This window comes from Equus przewalskii, chromosome 9 (genome assembly GCF_037783145.1).
Source record: "Equus przewalskii isolate Varuska chromosome 9, EquPr2, whole genome shotgun sequence".
NCBI lineage: Eukaryota > Metazoa > Chordata > Mammalia > Perissodactyla > Equidae > Equus > Equus przewalskii.
The window spans coordinates 64,355,030-64,375,841 of record NC_091839.1 but is presented as its reverse complement, the minus strand read 5'-3'; the positions used below and the strand labels follow the sequence as shown (position 1 = coordinate 64,375,841).

General features: G+C 39.4%; 1 protein-coding gene across 4 annotated transcripts in view; it reads right to left on the bottom strand.

Annotated features, from left to right (window-relative positions):
• Window positions 1-20,812, bottom strand: part of NT5DC1 (5'-nucleotidase domain containing 1) — a 126,336-nt gene that overhangs the window by 3,343 nt on the left and 102,181 nt on the right. For all 4 annotated transcript variants that reach the window (XM_070556862.1, XM_070556860.1, XM_070556861.1 and 1 more), the window contains 3 exons: window positions 10,259-10,377; window positions 8,982-9,134; window positions 4,849-5,017 (listed from right to left, as the gene is read on the bottom strand). In XM_070556862.1, coding sequence (XP_070412963.1) covers window positions 4,849-5,017; window positions 8,982-9,134; window positions 10,259-10,377 — 441 coding nt within the window. The remainder of the gene's footprint in view (window positions 1-4,848; window positions 5,018-8,981; window positions 9,135-10,258; window positions 10,378-20,812) is intronic.

Below are 20,812 nucleotides of genomic sequence, written 5' to 3'. Positions count from 1 at the left end.
CATTCCATCTCTGTTACAGGAAAGTCACTGTTGGGTGCTGACTATATATTCAGAAGAAAAGAGAAAGGTAGACAACCAAATTCTTGTTTACTACAACAATGTTCTATTAAACTCCATGTACTAAATATACTGTAATATCAACCATATTATCTAACAATTCAATGAAGTGAACCAAAAGGAACAAATATTCTTAAACAGTAAGTTCAATGTAAAATAATATAACAGATAGAAACAGAACAACTTTGGGACTTTTTTTTTTAAGATATTAGCAGGATAACATTTATATAAAGAGTCTAGTCTATCTTCAGTATGTCCAAAGCCATGGCCATCACATCACTTTTCTTCCAGTCGTTTTTCTTCCTTGGAGGTAAATTATATAGGACTATCCAACTTTACTGAATATGTTACTGAAATCATCAATTTAAAGTTCTGTGTGAGATATAACTTCTTTATAAGAATGTGATCATAGCAATGAATGCTAACTTAGAGGGAGACTAATACTTTGCTTTTTGAGGAACTGTCTTGGACATCAAAATCAACAAGTGAATATGACACACCCACTCTCATTCTTTCCCCACAAAGAAACTGGTACTTGCTTGGCTTTGTTTGACTACTGGTAAGTCCCACTTAATATTTTCTCCTGAGAAAAGTTAAACAGAAGAAAAATGACCTGCCAAGTTCTTTTCCAAGTTGCTGTGGAAGAAAGCTTTTGGAAAACGAAAATGGGAGGTACACTGATGTTATTGCTTCTTGAAGGAGAGTTCTTACCCCAGAAGATAGAGAGGGGGTTATTTTCCAATTCTTTGGAGAAATATTTAAATCGTGGAACAATGGAGATTCACTTTCTTTGACTTTTTTACTATTTCACAACCATATCCCATTAAACAGTTTTTATTCAGCTACTTTAGAATAACTCAGTGACTTCCATTATCATACTACCCTATTCTCTTACTGTAAATTTGAAACACTTTGAAAGAAAGGAAGAGTGAAATATAAAAAATGAAAATAATAGTTTAATTGTGGGCTGACCCCTCTAAGTTACAAGGTCCATTTCTTTAAAAGGAAAAATAGTAAAAGGAAGAAATATCTTTAGATTATTTTTCTTTAATTTTATGTGTGCAAGCATGGAACAAATTGAAAAACCATTCTTTTTGAAACCAATGAGAACGAGAGATGATTTCAATGCGTGGATATACTGACATTGGATTTGTATACTGGCACAGAGGAAGGACCTTTTGGAAGGTCAAACATATCTTGGGGTCATCATCATCATCATCCTATCAATAATTCAGATAAATATCTTGCTTTACTTTCTCTTACATCCATCTTATGAGGGGAGAAATGCAGCCTGGAAATATCCCCAATTTAGGAAAGAAGAATCTGAGGTTCAAAAAACTTAAGTAGACTACCACTTTTAAATTGGAGCTGAGACACCTAGAAGAGCTGAATAAAATACAAACATCAGAGTCAAGTCATTGGAGAGCTGAAGAGCCAACTAAGGCCTGAGGACACACAATTCCTGGCCCGGAATTACAAGCAGAGCAGTGAGCCCACATTCTGCCACAGCTTTCCCCTTAGGCACCGGGACTCTGGCTGAAGGTGGGGTAGTTACAGCAGCAGAAAAACCAGTAGCAGAGCTTTGGGCAGTCTTGAAGGACGGCAGAAACAAAAATGGAGGGGCAGGGAATCTGCTAGAAAGGAAGGGGTGGAGAACCGGACTCTGCTGGTTTTCTCCTCAAGCCCTTTGCCAAATCCTGAAAGGAACTTCGGGGAACTAAGAAGCAAGCAGAAGCACAGGCCTCTTGAAAGCAGAGTGGATCTTTCAGCAGTTTCTTGGTACTGGGAAAACAGGGAGGGATTAAATTTTGACCTGAGAGAGGAGAGGGCCTGGTGAATACCCGAGACTTTCAGTTTGCAATTTCTGAAAACAATTTGTTATTATGAAGTGATTCTCTTTCATGTTATAATGGATTTTTTCCTTAATGTCTACTTTGTTTCACATTAATATAGCTAACTCTAACTTTCTTTTGGTTACTGTTATCAGAGTAGTATCTCTTTCCATGTTTTAATACTCAAACTTTCCATGTCCTTATGTTTCAGATGTCTCTCTTATGAAGAGCCCATGGTTGGCTTTTGTTATTTCATTCAGGCTTTTTTTTTTTTGAGGAAGATTAACCCTGAGCTAAGTGCTGCCAATCCTCCTCTTTTCGCTGAGGAAGACTGGCCCTGAGCTAAGATCCACGCCCATCTTCCTCTACTTTATACGTGGGACGCCTGCTACAGCATGGCTTGCCAAGTGGTGCCATGTCCGCACCAGGGATCCGAACCGGTGAACCCCGGGCCGCCAAAGCAGAACGTGCGCACTTAACCGCTGCGCCACGGGGCCAGCCCCTCATTCAGGCTTTTAATTGAAGTATTTAGCCACCTATATTTAATGTATTTACTCAGATTTAAATCTATCATTTTACTAAATGCTCTCCATTGGTCCTGCTTATTCTTAATATTCTCTTTTCTCCCCCATTTTTGTTTCCTTTTGGATTTTAAAATTACTTTACATAATTAGCTCGGTATGCATATTATTACAGTTCTTTTAGTAGTCATCTTAGAGATGACAACGTGCATTTCTGACTTATCAATATCTAACATACTCTTATCCTTTACCATATAGGACAAGGATGTTAGAACACGTTAACTCCAGCTGTCCCCCTTTGGGATTTATATGCTGTTGGCGTCATGTTTTAAAATTTTATCTTTATGTCAACTCCATGGAACTTTTTTCTTTATTGTTTCTAACAGCAAACTTCACTTTAATATATTCACATATCTATCTCTGGCTGCTGTATATTCCTTCTTGCGTCTCCAGTCTTCCAACAGGGATCATTCTTACTTTGGCCTGAGGAACAATACCCTTTAGTATTTGCTTCAGTGCAGATCTTCTAGGGATATATTTCCTCCATTTTTTTCTGTCTAAAAATATTTTTCTTTATTTTTTAATGTTATCTTTACCGGGCATAGAATCCCATCAAGATAGGGAGCCATTTTCTTCCAGCAATTATCTTTTGGCTTCTTTTGTTTCTGGGAGAAGTCAGATGTCAGTCTAACTCTTATTCCTTTGAAATCAGTCTGTCTCTAATCTCTGGCTGCTTTTAATATTTCTTTTTTTCTTTTCTTTTTTGAGGAAGATTAGCCCTGAGCTAACTACTGCCAATCCTCCTCTTTTTGCTGAGGAAGCCTGGCCCTGAGCTAACATGCACGCCCATCTTCCTCTACTTTACACATGGGATGCCTACCACAGCATGGCGTGCCAAGTGGTGCCAAGTTCGCACCCAGGATCCGAACAGGCGAACCCTGGGCTGCCAAAGCTGAACGTGTGCACTTAACTGCTGCGCCACCAGGCTGGCCCCCTGCTTTTAATATTTCTTAATTGTCTTTGATTTTTAGGAGTTAACTTAGGATTTCTTTTTATTTATTTTGGTTCAGTTCTTTGGGCTTCTTAAATCTTTGGCTTATTTTCTTTCATCATTTTTGGAAAGTTTGTAGCTGTTGCTTTTGGCTTATTCTCTCATCCCCTGGGAGTCCAATGATAGAAATCTTATTTCTTCTCAATGTATCTCCTATTTCTTTTAGTTCCTCTTCTGTATCTTCTGTATGCTTTTTTCTCTTCATGCTTCATTCTGCATATTTTCTTTTGGCCTATTTTCCAGTGCACTAATTCACTTTTCAACTGTGTTTAATCTACTTTTAAAATGATCCATTAAGTTCTTAATTTTGACTTTTCAATATTTTGATTTTAGAATTTCCATTCTTTGTATAGTTTTTATGTCTCTACCAAATTTCTTGTTCTTTTCCTTTCTGTACTTGACCATAGTAAACTTGGTTATTTCTGTTAGTGTAGTCTCAAATCCTTGTGTGCCTGTATATTTTTTATTATGTGCCAAACCTTATATTAATTGTTTTTAGTAATAATTTGAGTCCTAGAATGGTATCTTCCTCAAAGGAGAATATTCAGTGGTTTCTAACAGGTGCCTTGGGGCACTACCAATCTAGAAATCTTCTCAATCCAATTTTAGGGATTCAGCCTATTTAAAGCTGAGCTTCATTCCCTGTGTATGCCTACTTCCAATTCATCCTTACTCAAAGGTAAACTCCATCAGGATCTCAACACAGACTGAGAGAGTCCATAAGGCTCACCCCTCCTTTGGCAGGCCCTTCCCTCCACTTTCTACCCCTGTGGGTTCATGAAGCTACTGAAAGGCCCACTCACTTTTGTTGGTGCCCGTTCTTGAATTAGCAAACACACAGGGGGAAAAGCAGCCCCTAAAATCAGGTTCACTTTTCTTAGCCTCCTTAACATCTTGTTCTGTTAATTTTTCTCTACCTTCATCCTATGACACCAAGCAGACTTAAAAAAGAATAACTGTCCAGCATTTGTAGTTGACTCCAGCAGACAGAAGATCCTAATTACCCAGGTTGCCATACCTAGATGCTTTCCAAGAAAAACAGATAAATATCATGGGAAGATTTTCTTCTTTTAAAAGAAAGAATTCTAGTACTTGAGTTCTTTACTGTCCAGTATCAGGTAAACCTTTTTTTTTTTTAAGTTTTTTAATTTTTTTCCTTTTTCTCTGCAAAGCCCCCCAGTACGTAGTTGTATATTCTTCGTTGTGAGTCCTTCTAGTTGTGGCATGTGGGATGCTGCCTCAGCATGGCTTGACGAGCAGTGCCATATCCATGCCCAGGATTCGAACCAGTGAAACCCTGGGCCGCCACAGTGGAGAGCGCGAACTTAACCTCTCAGCCATGGGGCCAGCTCCTCAGGTAAACCTTTGTAAGTATTTTCCCACTTACCTGCTATTGCTTCAATACTTGGAATTGCAATAGTGCTGTAAGTGCTGATTCTCTTACAAGACCAAGTATAAACCAAGGAGTCTTCTGTATTTTCCAGTCCGGAAACTGAATCAATAAAAAAAGAGCCCCATGTTTTAGATAATGTATAGAGAGGCTTTGCCTTTGGTCCCTGAAACAAGAGACAGAATAATGAAAACTGATTAACTGGTGTTCATTCTCATTCTAAGATTTTTTTCCCCCACTAAGTAAATCAAAACAGAAAAACTGTAGAATTTCAGTTGTTTACCTTTAACTAGCCTGTATGCTATATAAAAAGTAAAACAATGCTTAGAAGTCCTTTAAAGTATCCTCCTTGGTTTTGTTTGGGAACCCCTTCTCATCCTTTGTGATCTGGCCTGGACACCATCCAGGGTTTTTTCCTTGAGCTCCCACAGTCAGGTTGGATTAGGTCTCTTCCTTCATCCTCCCACTCTCTGAGTTTATCCCTAATATCCTACTTCTCATGCTATCTTGCAATTATCATACTATTTACTTTTCACCCTTGATAGATTATGAACTATATAAGGTTAGGAACTTTCTTACGTATTACTGTATTTTTAAGGCTTAGTGCCTAGGACAGAGCAGGCACATAAAAATTATAGACCAAGTAAAAGACTTATTTAAAAATACTTCTCAGTGTTCTATGGATATGGTATAAAATTAAAAATTGAAAAAAATCCTACCACATCCACATAATCTGGATTATAAAATCTGTCATCCTTTTCTGATGAAAATTTCATTTTGGAGCAGCAGCAAGTCCCAAATATTCCTCTAGATTCAAGACTATCTGTGCTGGAACTCATTTTGTGAAGCAAGATGCAAATATATTTTTTCAGATGATAGTGGAAATCAGCAAGAACCTATTCGGATTTCAGCGAAGATATTTAAGAGCAGTAAGGAATACAGGTATCTATGCCTCTGTGTGTACATTTAAGGTTTATTCAAATATAATTTCTCAAAGTTTAAAGAGCAATTTTAAGGGTAACTTTTCTTTACTTAGTTCATTATCTTTTCTAAAATAATGAGTCTAAGAAGAAATGACTCACATCACATGTACTATGTGTAGACAATGGTTCTGCAAACACTGCAGGGGCAGAATCTAGGCTGCTCCCTATTCCTATGAAGAGGAAAACAAACCTGTCTGCCCCTTCTGGTTCAATGTAACATGGTTGCTGCTGTACTCTAAATGTTGGCGTCCCTCCAAAATTCCTATGTTGAAATCCCAACTCCCAAGGTGATGGTATTAGGAAGTGGAGCTTTTGGGAGGTGCTTAGGTCATGAGGGTGGCGCCTTCCTGAATGAGGTTAGTGCCCTTATACAAGAGACCCCAGAGAGCTAGCTTCCCTGTTCTGAGGATGCAGGGAGAGGATGGTGATCTGCGAGGAAGCAGGTCCTCACCAGACACTGAATCAGCCAGCAAACATGATCTTGGACTCACGAGCCTCTAGAACCATGAGAGATAAATGTTGCTCATAAGCCACCCAGTCTATGGTGTTTTGTTAGAGCAGCCCAAATGGACTGAGACAGATGCCAATCTTTGTTCATTCTGATACTGAGGTTTTTAATGACTCATTTTCTCAAATATAAAAAATATATACACATATCACTAATCAAAAGAATCATGCCATTTCTTGAATACATCAACAAGGAATACTCCTCTTTTGCTTAGGGCTCTACATCTCATGGATATCATCCTTTAATGGTAAGTGTTCCCACCAAGTTTCTATCCTCTCTTTACTCTTTCTCTCCCTTAGATATCTATTTATGTCCTAATTTTCAAATTAAAGTTTTTTCTTCAAGTACCTTTCATTTTTTAGTTACCCCCTTGGAGTAATGAGATAAGTATGTCCACTTCTTTTAGGGCTAACCACAGTCCCTGTCACAGATATATTCTTCATTTTGGGGATTCTAAAAGGGTAGTGATTATATTCCAGGTATAATTTTAAATAAAATAGTATTGGTTTCTGACTGAAAAGCCAAATAGCTGTTCACTAAAATAAAGGTAAAAATTTATTTTCATTATAGTACGGAGTTGTCAAACACAACGGAGAGAAACTTTAGTGAACAATATTGGTTCTAGTTCATGTTTTTCTAAGTTAACTCATAGAAATGCATCTCAGACTATTTTATTAGTAAATCACTTTAAAAAGCCAGACTCAGTTTTATCAGTCTGATGGTTTTAAAGTGGTATCGATATCACCATGGTTTTAATTTGCACTTCACGGATTACCAGTGAGGATGGGCATCTCCCTCATATGCAAGCCTTCCCCTTCAGTCAAGTGCCTGATACCTTTTGCCTAATTTCCTACTGAATGTTCTATTTCTTACAGGCTAGATATAAATTCACTGTCGGTTTTATTAGGTTGAACCATATGAAAGTACTGATGCTCAACTGTTTTGACATACAAAAAAAATGGCAATTTCATAAGGTCCCATCTAAACAGACACTGCAAGGACCTTTTCCCCTGACTTTCACCCATTGGTTAACAGTATTCCAGGTATCTTGAACAAAAATATTTAATATTGATGCAGTGTCATCTATTTTTCTACTTATTGTTGCTCTTTTGGGTTCTAACTTGAGAAATCCTTCCCATCCTGAGGTCACAAGAATATTTTCATAGATTTTCTTCAATTAATTTTACAGATATATTTTCTAGTTTCAGGTCTATAATCCATTTATAATTTATTTTTATACATGTAGGGTGAGAAAGAGACTCATCTTATTTTTCTCCACATACTGAGACCACCTACTCAGTGCTATTTACTGAACTGGCTATCCTTTCCTGCTGATTGATAACGCTCTACCATACGTGGAAACTCGGAATGTGATAAAGGGGTTGGTGCCTGGGTTCTTTTTTCTTTGCTCACTGACCTTTTTATGTATTTCGTCACCAGTACTATAGTTAAAAAATTACTGTAGCTTTCTAAAATGGTTAGTATCTGATAGGGTGAGATTCCCTCCCTTCATTATCCTTTCTTACAAAATTGTCTTAACTATTTGTGGGCCTTCAAGTTTTCTGTCTAAATGCAGAATCAGTTTGTGAAGGTCCACCCAAAATCCCCCTGAGATTTTGCACACTACACTGACTTTGTAAATAAATTTGAGGAAAACAGGTACCAATATAAACTTAAACCATGCATTCATAAATATGGTATATCTCTTCATTTATTCATTGTATTCAGAATTAATAGAGCCTTAAAAATTTCTCCATTTAAGTCTTATGTATTTATTAAGTTAATTCCTATACAGTGATTCATTTTTGTTGCTTTGTAAATGATTTATTTCTCATTACATTTTGCAAGTGGTTACTGCTGGTATAGAGAAAAGCGAGTGATTTTTGAATGCTGACATGGATCCTGCATTCTGACAACTCTCTTATCAGTTATAACAGCCTGTTGATTCGCTATGGTCTTCTATGTTAATGACCATATAATTCTGAAATAATAATAGTTTAATGTCTTCTCTTCGAATCTTTATTCCACCTTTCTTTTTCTTGTGGTGTGGCCAGCTCAGGAGTAAGTCTAAAAGAGCCTCCAATTTAGTTAAGTTAGACCCATGAAGAGAGAGCACAAGGGCCTTCATGGCCGAGCAAAAGAGACACGGAGTATGACTGCAGTGAAGGATCTGGCCATCTTAGCGTCAGCCAAAAAACATCCGGTGCCACAGCAATGGATGAAAGCAGAGGGCAGGGAAGGCACACAGATGGCCAACAGCATTATCCTGACATTGTTTAAAAATTATTGGGGTTGGCCCAGTGGCACAGTGGCTCAGCTCGTGAGCTCTGCTTTGGCAGCCTGGGGTTTGTGCGTTTAGATCCTGGGCGTGGACCTACACACTGCTCATCAGGCCATGCTGTGGCGATGTCCCACATACAAAATAAAGTAAGACTGGCACAGATGTTAGCTCAAGGACAATCTTTTTCACCCCCACCCCCCAAAAAAATCTTTTTAACAAGATCAACTGTAGAGCTGAGATGGTGTAAAGATCATTATGAGTGCCAAGAGCATCACTCTTGGCACAAACAAGCACATTCTAAGATAGGTCAAACATAAAGGGCTTTTCTTTCAAGGAAAGAGCTGAAGGGAACCCTTACCTCATATTTTCCTTTCTTCTCTAGAGGCTCTGATTCCTCAGGCTTCCCGTCTCTGTCCCCTCTGAGCTCTTCCAGAATAAGGACTGTCTCCCAATTACTATAATGCCGGGCTGGGAAAATATCTGAGTGCATGCTGTCACCAAAATAAACCACCTGTAAGCCAGACAGCAAATTCTGTTTGAGACATGAGAACTGTGAGAGAGAAGGGTGTTCATTTTATGGAAAGCAGAAAAAAACTCCTCCACAGGTATCAGAGTGAGACAAATAAAAGTTGCATAAACATCTTAAACTTCCTTAAATAACTTCACAGGGGATCATCAACTTGCCCCATTTGATTCTCAGGGTGCCAAGAAGTTATACAACGCACCTGCAGCTAGAAGGCAGAAGGTAAGCGATTTTCTTCAATTTTCTGAAAAAGTAAAAGTCCATATGCTTACAGTGAAACCTGCCCCTAGAACTGAAGAACTGGTCAGATATTAGAGACGATTTGTTACTGTGGGATAGATTAGCAGGAGTGCACATCACAACTGCTTTTCCAGAGTTTCTCCACCCCACTCAGACGTGCTGACACAGAACCTCTGAGGGTGGGGTTGGGCAAGCGGACTCTGGGAAGCGCCCCAGGAACTCTGAGGCAAAGCCCCACTGATCTAGTCTGCACCTCTCAATTTACAGATGAGTAAACGAGGGTAAGGGCATGTGAACCAGAACTTCCAAGTGAGGAAGGTCAGTCCACTAAACCCCTCAGGAGTCCCCAGGGGCTGTGGCAACGTGGGAGCCAACGGAGCGGGGCTCAGTTACCCGCTCATCTCTCCTGCTTGGGGGCTCCTGGCAAACATTTTTTAGAAGAAAGGTTCTTCTGTTAAAAATGCAACAATGCCCAACATCAGCCATGTGGTCAGGATGTCAAAAGTAAGTGTGTCTTTTGGCTAGTCTGTAGTGTAATTTCAGTTATTGTTTGTTTTACATATAAAAACTTTTCTGATGGACTGTTATTAGGATATAATTTCTCAGGCATCCCACACACCAATCCATTGTATTCTCTAGATGTGTGGTCTCCTGCCTGGAATCTTTGCTCTTCTCTGTTACTGATAAAGATGCAGTCTACATCAACAAAGAAGAGGCTTATTTAAGTGGAAGAGGTAAGAGAAGAGATTGGCAGATAGGCAGATGATTCCCTCACAGAGAACTAAGCTGAACGCATTAGAATTATGGTTTTAGTTTACAATGGTTTCTGTCTGCAAGTGGGCAGCAAGGGCTTGGCCTGAATCAGAAAATACCTTGGGTTCAGGTTTGCCAGTCATTTTCTTCAGGAGTTCATAAAGGTGGGCAGCGTTCCCTTGGGAGTACCAGCCAGGTTTATCCAGAGACGGCAGTGCCTCCTGCTCCTCGTCATTCTCTGAAAACACAGTTTGACAATCATATACGTTTTAGTCAAGTGAGAGCACGCTGTTGGGCAGGCCTCACTCTGGCATGGCTGCAGGACTTGTACAAGAAGGAACCATGTGGGGATGCGGGCTACCATTCAGGGAGCATCTATGTATTACACGCACTTCATGGATATACATATAAAGAATAAAGATAGATATATATACATATGAAGAATTTATTTTTTAAAAGCAGTTTTAGGTTCACAGCAAAATTGAGAGGAAGGTACAGAGATTTCTGATATACCCCCTGCCACCCCTTACTGGTGATAATGATGTGTCAATGCAGGTTCATCAATTGTATCAAAGGTACTACTCTGGTGGAGGATGTTGACAATGAAGAGGTATATATTATTTGACACAACAGCACTCTTAATCAGGGAAAATAAGTCTCAGGGAAGTCATTTTGCCTAAGGTCTCAAAGCTGCTAAGTGATTTATTCAATGATTAGAGAGATGCCTGCTTGACATCATGGCCCTGCTTTGCAAAACGCTTTATTAAATAAACTACATAATGGAAGCCATTAGGTCCTATCTTTTTGGAACTGGGGGTGGGGGAGGTAGATTTTTATCAGTAGTCTATTAAACTCAGGCTGTGTAGAGTATGTTTTATATATTTTACTCTATATAACCCTCACGATCTGATTTAGGGTCCATAGCTACAGCTGCTGCTATTGATTGTCACAGTTTTGTTCTTCTAATTCCACCTTCATTTCCCTGCCTTGCTCAGTTTCTGACTAATGAGGAAACTAGCGCTCAGAGAGGTTTACATAGTTTGCTGAAGTTGGACTAGCGATTAGGAGGCATTTGCATGACCCTGAGAGTGAGCACCCCCATAAATTTTGCCCCCTAAATGTCACAACTGCTTTACCCTAGTCCCAGCCCTAGAGGGTAGTAAGAGGAGTATCTGATGGCAAAGCCCCCATCTGGGGGCTCTTCCAAGCTGTCCTCTCCCAGCACACTGCCGGCCACCTCTGTTAAAGCGGGGCTGGGGAAGAGGTAAACTGTCTCTGCCGCCCTGCATCTTGCCAGCTGTCTCATGCCTTATAGACACATCTGCCCACCAGCAAGATGATGAAGAAAGGTTTTGTGAAAAGATGATACACCAGCAGACGCACTGGTAGCTGTTCAGGCACAGCTTTGGAAACTGTATGGAAAAAAACCGTCTCTTTTTTTTCCACATTAATTTCATGATTTCAGATTGCAACAAGGTGGTGGTGGTTGTTTTTTGGTTTTCTCTGCTATGCCTCTAAGAAGGATCCTAATAATTCATATGTTATAAGCAGAGGTGGATCCAGGTTTTGTCGGGCTAGAAGCTTACATAATTGGAGGGCCCTCTTTAAGAGAATGAATACAAAATTAACAACACAAAATTCCCATTGGCCTTGCCAGGACTTGGAAGGGAGAAATGAGGGGTCCTGAAGGTTAAACCAACCCTGGAGTAGGACAGGGAGAAAACAAAGGGTCTAGAAAGAAGGAGGTAAAGCTGGTAAATTAGTCATTAAAAATACATCTCTGTATCTGCACTCCAGGCTTATTGCAGCATTATTCACAATAGCCAAGATATGGAAACAGTCTGAATGCCCATCAACGGATGAATGGATAAAGAAGATGTGACGCACATACACACACACACTGGAATATTACTCAGCCCTGAGAAAGGAGGACATCCTGCCACTTGCCACAACATGGATGGACACTGAGCACATTATGCTAAGTGAGATAAATCAGACAGAAAAAGACAAGTACTGTATGATATATGTGGAATCTAGGAGAGCCAAACTCATAAAAACAGAGGGTAAAATGGTAGGTACCAGGGGATGGGGGTGGGAGCATAAGATAGATGTTGTTTAAAGACACAAACTTGCAATGAGTAGTAAATAAGCCACAGAGATCTAATGCACAGGATAATGAATACAGATAACAATATCGTACTAGTCATCAAAGAGTTCATGGGGCCAGAATTTAATTCCAACCACTAAAAGGAAAGGATAATTATGTAATGTGATAGAGCTGCCAAACAGCATTACAATGACAGTCATATTACAATATATAAATGTATCAAATCAACATGCTGTATTCCTTAAATTTACACAATGTTAAATGTCAAATATGTTCAATAAAAAATAAATTAAAAAACACATTTCTGGCACTATTAGTACATTTAACTAAAACTTAATTCCTCCCAAAGAAATTACATGTAAAAGTTATAGGCAACCATCCTAAACCTCTGCTCGGTTTACAACATAAACTACCTTAAATATGGTGCTGGAGAATTTCAAGATTTACAAATTAAACGTTGGTCACTATAACTGAAATGAAATGTAATTTATTAATGCTAATAATAATATGACAAAAATAGGTCCAACCCACCACAATAATATGAGGTGAATTTCTGCATAACCTCAGATATTTTGAACAAGGAATTCTAAGAACACATTTATAGATAAGTAAAGCCACATCATAGCAACGGGCAGATTATTGTCAAGAAATATTTATGCCTCTTTTGCTGCTGTTCCAGCAGCTATTTTTTAAATTCTTCTGCACAATCAAAGGGAAATCCAACTATTTTCTAAACAATAGGCCATAAACCAACCATGTATTAGCCTAACATTAAGAGTCTAAGAAGATGCAGGGCATTTCTGGAGAAACACAGTGAAAAGTGATTACTTCTTGGGTCCTCTGTCTTTATTTAGCACAGATTGTCTTACTATATAAGTAATGTGGGTTTGACGGCAGTTGGAAAATGAATAATTTAAAGAAATATTTTTGAAAACAGATTTACATTTGATATGTAAATGCCCACTTTGCAGGAACAGTGGGAAGGGAATCTTTTTGCTGCTTATTAAACACACAAAACATCTATAGAATTCTAATTTCTCAAACGTTGGGACTGAGTAATCTAATAGGAAGGAAAAAGGGGTCGGCTCAGTGGTGCAGTGGTTAAGTTCGCGAGCTCCACTTCAGCGGCCCAGGGTTCACTGGTTCAGATCCTGGGCACAGACCTACACACTGCTCATCAAGCCATGCTGTGGTGGTGTCCCACATACAAAGTAGAAGAAGATTGGCACAGATCTTAGCTCAGGGACAGTCTTCCTCAAGCAAAAAGAGGAAGGTTGGCAACAGATGTTAGCTCAGGGTCAGTCTTCCTCACCAAAAAAAAATAAGAAAAGAGGAAGAATGAAGAAGGAAAAAAACCCAAGTCAAACAAAACAAAAAACCCCACTTTATACATACATCTCCCTCCCCTCCGTTTCCAGCCCCTACACTGGAAGCTGCCCTGCAGGGTAATTAATCCATGCAGGGCAGCTTCAAGAGTTCTGGCAGAAGGTCCACAGCTAGGAAGCTGTAGGACTCAGGAAACTATTAATTCCAGCAGTAGAGCCACATGGACTGTGACAGCAACAGAACTGACGTGGAAGCCAGACAATCCAAAGGAACAAATTCATGGAAGTCTCAAGCACAATGTTTATAAACCCAAACACCTTCACACTTCTTTTCATGAACTATGGGAAACAGTTATACGAACCTCTATTTTCACATAATATAAACAAATGTGACCTACAAGGAGTACAATGATGACACTGATTTTACTTAAAAAGTTTAATTAAAAAAGTTTTATGATAACAAGTATATTAGAAAAAAATAAAGGAGGACAAAGGAGAGAGAGTGACTGTGACTCGTTTCCTCAGTTTTAAAATGGGAATAATAAGAGTATTTCCCTCACAGAGTGGTTATGTAAATACATTAATGCAGATGAAGCACAGGGAACAGTGTCTGCCACACGGCAAGTATTTAAGAAATCTTAGCTGTTATCTCTTCAATTTACAGGTGAAGAAACTGATATCGGGAGAAGTTAAGGAAACTGCCTCAAGTTACCTGGTTGTTATAATTACTCCTCAAAGGACTTCAAATGGGGCTGGGAGACACAGGGTTAAGGTAACGGCCCCACAGACCATCGCTGAATTTGGATTTCTGGACTTGAATGTGGCTCATGGAATCGCCACAAACGAAAAACAACTACAGCACAAAAGAAATTTTTATCTGGCATCCCGAAGGCGTCCATAACCTGCTAGCTCCACTGAATGGGGCCCAGCAAATTCCCTGTGACACCTTTAGATAATACTCAAATTCAGTCCTGGTTACTGTCCTCCATTTATATCAAGAACAGGTTGGCAATGGATAAAGAAAAGAAGGGGGACTTTAGACTGTATTTTGAATTTCATTTTATGAAGTTTATTGTTATCTTTACCATCCTCCTCAAATTCACTCATGAAACAGCATTATCTTACGAAACATGCAAACCAGTATTATTTTTCTAAGATGCACAGCTTTAATTTAAAGCATTCTTAAGAGGTAGAATGCATTAATTGAAGAAATCTTCCTATTAAAATATATGTTCAGAACAATTTTCTCTTCCAAAGTTCTAGACGCTGTCCAAATTCTTCCTCAAATCCTTCAACCTAATGACTCATAGATGTTTGGGTTATAAGATAACGACGAAGGAGAAAAACTCATAGGAGACCAAAGGTCACCCTTGTTCCTATGACCTGCAAACTCCCCCAAAAGTGACTGAATGAAGTTAGGGAGCAAAGGAGGGCTAGATAAAGACACGGAGGAACAATCAATTAAAGTGAAGAGTAAATCAAACAAAAACTCTTTAAAAACTGTAATTTGCTTCTGGATACAGCTGTTTCTATAATAACAGCAATCTTTTAATTTACTTATTATAAGAGCATTAGACAAGAAAACTGAAAAAAACAGCAAGATTTTAGTCAGTATGATAGTGACAAAATCATGCGGGGAAGTGAAACAGTCAAGGCCATGGCTGAGAGCCTTGAACAAAGGTAAGATAAACTTGCCACAGGGGCAGAAGTTGTGAGAAGAGTTGTGTGTGCCTATGCCGACTCCTGACCTCAGTCCACAGCTGTCTGAATGTGCTCATGTGGCAGCTCACAGCTGACTCTCCCAACTCCCAAAGCGTTTGGTGTTGCTATCTTACCAATGTTTTAAAAATATGTATTTATGTGATTTTTTGTGAATCAGTAATACATTTATATTTTTAAAAGTTTCATTTTTGAACTCTATCTGCTACGTGCTCACCTCTTCCACAAATGGTAACCACACTTTTATACATATAAAAACAAATATATATTCTTTTCCTCCACTTTTAAAAAATACACGTATTGAGGTTTAACTGACATACAGTAAACTACATATATTTCAAGCATCCAGTTTGATGAACTTTGGCATATGTATATACTTGCTATGGGCTGAGCTGCGTTCTCTTCAAATTCGCATGTTGAAGCGTGACCCAGTATCTACTGACAGATATGTGGAATATTGCCAATCTTTTACTGTTACAGGGAAAGAGTTACAAACATGAGAGAATCTGCCCCCTGGTGGGATCAAACAGAATCTGAGCTAGAAGCACAACTAATTTTCTTTCTTTTCTTCCTTTACTCTTTGCTTCCTATATCTTGATTGAACAGTTCATATTTACTTTTATACTTCTCTTCGTCAATTTTGAGCTAGAAATTTTTTCCCCCAATTGTGCAGTTCCATACACTCTTACTTCATTTTTTTGGCATGATCAGTAAGAGATTTTTCAAGTAAAATATCTGCTAAAATGCCTGTGTTGGGAGCCATAAAAGGAAAATTATACTATTAAGGAAATAAATACCTTGCCAGTGAGCTGGAGCAAATTTAATAGACTAGAAAGCAAAACACTTATGTACTTTGGTTTTGGGGATTTACTATTCATTCAGAATTCAGAGTTCTTTAATAACAATTCTTTCAAAGTCATTTCCTTTGGTTTCAATACGCTTAACTACCTAGCTCATTTCCACACCTAGGAAGTTTGTTTCTTTGCAGAATAACAATCTTCAATTAAAGACATTAAGACATTCTCTTGGGCTGACTAAAATCTGTCATTGGTGGTCTTCTGACCGTAGTACCTGCTTGACCAGAATATTTAGAAATGCAGAATCTAAATCTTCATCAAACCCTACTGAACCGGAATCTCCATCTTATATGATCCCTAGGTGGTCTGAGCGTACATTAAAGTCTGAGAAACACTCATGTAGAGAGACCAGCAGGAAGAAAAACCTGATAGAAAAATAAAACGCATTCATTTCAGCAAAGATAGAATAATGGGCACTCGTAGGGAGCAGAGAGAGTGGGGAAGAAAATGCAATTTAGCAACCAGATTTGGAATTAGCCTTAGGATGCTATATGGAGTGGGGAGCCAATGAGATTGTGTGTGCGTGTGATTAAATATATTGTGTGCCTAACAGTAATGCGTAGTGTCAAATAAACTGGAAATTTTAAAGCAAGGATAAATGGAAATCTGTGTTAATGAAAAGTATTTGAAGGTAGTGGGCAAGAGATGGAAGGAAGGTATAAAGTCAGGGCAGAGGGAGGAGTTAGAAGCCTCATAGGGAAGAGAGTGATGAAGGCCTCCTGTGAAGGTTGGGGAGGCAGAGAAGAGAAACTTCCAAGGTCGACTTAAATAAGACTTGATGCACTGCGCACTGGATGTGACAGGGTGAGGAGGAGGTTCCTAGCTGGGGGAATTCAGTGCATGGTGAAGGAAGAAGATAAGGCGCACAGGCGACCAGCAGTTTGGTTGTGTTTGGTTTCCAGGTGGAAGGAGAGTATCAAGTTTGATTTCAGAATACAGAGCGGAGCTTTGGTGTGCAGGAGGAAAAGCAGTATGAGGGTCTGAAAAAGAGGTCTCAGCCAGGGAAAGATGTGGGAGTCAGTGTACTGGTGACAGCTGAGGCCAAGAGACCAAAGATAGCTTTTTGGGCCACAATTCCCAAATTGGGAGTGGCAGGAGGGGCCATTTGGCAGCACTGGGGACAGAGCAGTGAAAAAGACAGACACAGTCCTCTTCCCAGTGAATTTACAATCCTGCAGGGCAGAGAGGCCCCTCCCCACACACACCGAGCCTTGGCACTCAGGAGGAGGCCCGGCACGCAACTCAAGTGATGGGGAACCATGGAGACACAGATTTTGCCTAGAAGAGGCTCCTCGCCCCCAAACAGTCCCTACACACTGGCGAAGTCTGGCAGGAGGAGCTCAGCCCCTCGGCCCTGGCACCACCCTCTCCTTCTTGTCTCCATGACAACAGCTCACCTCAGGCCTGTGGGACTGCGCTGAGGACACCCTGCACTCGGGGCAGGGAATGGCCGCCACGCCTTCTGTCCCAGCAAGCTCCTTTGACTTAATTTTACTTGAGACTTTGACTGTTTCGAGCAGTGACTTGATTTACATGACACTGAAGTTATAATCACACACTGACAGGACTTGCGTTGTACAATAACTTAACTGCCATATGGAGGATGGTTTGCGGGTTCCAAGGCTGAGAGATCAGTTATTAAGCATTGTAATAACCCAGACATGATGTAATAGTGTACCAATTCATATAAGGGATGGTAAGGGCAGTGGCAGGGATGTGGTAGGTGACAAACCACAGGAAAGTGGAGGATAGGTTAGACGTGATGGGAACAGAGGAACCGAAGGTGACTGATTTTCGTAGTTTGGACAAGATGCATGCTTGGAAAAACTATGATGAAATTATGGAATACAGGCAGAGGAGCATGCTAAGATGGGAGGGGAAATTAGTAAGTTGTTACAGGCATGTCGAGTTTCATGAGACACTAGGGCTATGGGGTGTGGAGAGTTCAGAAGACAGAAACAGACCTCTGTAAGTCAGAGAAAAGCGAAGCTGGGAGATAAGGAATTGGGAGTCAGTGTACAGATGACAGCTAAAACCATCAGAGTGGCAGACACCCCAAGGCAGCAGGAAGAGAGGAGGACAACAGAGAACACTAGGGAACAGAGATATTTAAAGAGAAAGGGGAGGAAACGGAGACAGAGCAGTGAGAGGGAGGTGAAGAATCGGAATCAGCAGCAAAAATAAACACTGTGACAGAACATGATGAATTAGAGATTGATTGATATGAGCAGTATGATCCTCTTATTAAGAGTTCTGGCAATCTTTTTGCTCTCTAAATGGGAATAAACTATTGTGTGTTAACTACAAAAGCTGTAGGATTCATTGTATCTTCACTGAAAATTTTAAATCAGAGACGTGGAAAACTAAAGCTGGAAAGAACTTAGCGATCTTCTAGTCTGATCCCTTCTGGATGTGAAAAAACTGAGGTAAGCTTTTCCATATATTATAGGAAAGCACGAAATGGCATATATTCTGAGGTCCCTGGGCATTTTATTCTAATCACATTATAGACAATGATGGTAGGACTTTGGTCCTACCTCACCAACGCAGACTTCTCATCTCTGAAACTATGAAAGAGAATGAAAAGCAGTAGACTGCCTTTTAAAACAAGTTTTTGTGAAACCTAAATGTAAAACAATTTTTCAGAATGGTATATTTATTATCTGCATATTTTTAAGCTAAGATTTATAACATTTCATACTATAAATTCAGTCAAGATGACATCAAGTCTTTTAATGAATACATTTGAAAATATAGTTTAGATAACCATCATTATCATATTAGACCTCGAATCCAATTTGATGCTGTATTACCAAAAGAAAATACTACACAGAAGTCATAAGATAGGTACTTCTACATGGTAATAGTTTTTAACCAGTTCATCCATCTCTGGATACTCTTCAATTAAATAGAGAAATACTGCCTAAAATGTGGTAACTTATCAGTATAAGTTAAAGCATTTGTGGTCTGCAATTAAAAAATGTGGTTTATTTTTAATATGCATTGTTTTCCGTTACTGGTGTGAATGTGTGCTTATGTGTGAAATTTTAATAAAAATCTTTGTGGAATGGCATAAGTACTACCGTAGGTGTAGAACAGGTATAGATTTTCTTGGAACAAAATATGAAATCTTGCAGATAAAAATTGAGTTATTAGTTATTGAGTACTTAGTTGTGTAGTTAAATATGTTTGTGAAGAGTGGAAAAACATTAACATTTTTTTTCTGGTTTAATGCAAAGAGTATTATTTGAATCCCTGATAACAGATTATTTCTTAACATCAAGGATTCATGTAACACATTAAACCAATATATAAAAAACACCATCAATCTCTCCCTTTCTAACTAGACCAGGTTTTCTTAACCTTGGCACTACTGAGATTTGGGGCCAGATAATTCTTTGTTGGTGGTAATGTGGGTGTTGTCCTGTGTGTTGTAGGCTGCTTAGCAGCATCCCTGGCCTCTAACCACTAGGTGCCAGTAGCATCCTACCTCCCAAGTTGTGACAAACAAAAACATCTCCAGACATGCCAAATCTGTTCTGAGGAGCAAAACTGCCATAGTTGAAAACACTATACTAGACCATTCTTATTAGCACATATGCACATTCTAGTCTCTTCAGTTTAAAAAAAAAAAAAATATGCCCTTGATCCTACATTGTCTTCCGGGTAAAACTTCAATTCTTCGACTATCTTCACTGCTAAAATTCTAAAAAAGAATTGCCTACACTCACTGGTTCCACTACCTCCAAGGAGCTCTTCAAGACACTGCAATCTGGTTTCTCTCTCCAACCACGCTCATCAAGACACGGGTATGATCTCCATCTTGCTCATTCCAATGGATATTTCTCTTTCCTTTTTCAATTGACTTTTCACGAGCATTTGCCCTAGGTGACACTCTCTCTTCTCCTCTCTGTCTTCTGAACTCCTGTTTCCCCCATTATCATCTGTCCTACACTGCACTCTTTCTTCTCCACCCTCAATGTCAGACTGTGTCAGAGCTTGGTCAGGGCCGTTTGCCTATCTACACTGTCTCTGTATTTGACCTCATATAAGTCCATGGCTTTGAATATCCCTCTATGAGCTGATGACTCTCAAATTTATATCCTAAGCCTACACCTGTTCCCTTGGACTCCAGGCTCATTTAGACAATTTCCTAAATGATAGCTCCAGTCAGAGAACTCACAGGTATTTCAAAATTAATATGCTGAAAAATGAGTTCCTAATAGTTATAACCCCTACCTCTCACAAAGTTCTCCTCTGCATTCTTGCTCATGGCTGTAAATGGTCCCACCATTCACGTATTTGTTCAATTGAGAAAAAAGAAAAATCAACCACCTGGAAGTCATTTTTGATTCTCCCTGTCTTTTCATCTGCTGCTTCTAAAGCATCACCAAGTCCTATGTTTTCCATCTCCATAATGTATCTTAAATATATCTCCATCTCTCCATCACCAGTACTGCTTCCTCAGACCAAACAAACACAATCCCCACTTGGGACACTCAATTGCCTGGTCTTCCTCTTTCTCTCTATCTTCTCCACATCCAATCCATTCCCTACCCACTAGCCAAAGAGGTCTCTATGTCAACTCTTATACCTCAATAGAATAGCTTCAGATTGTTCACGGAATAGACTTAAACCCATGAGCACGGCATATGAGGCTCGCTG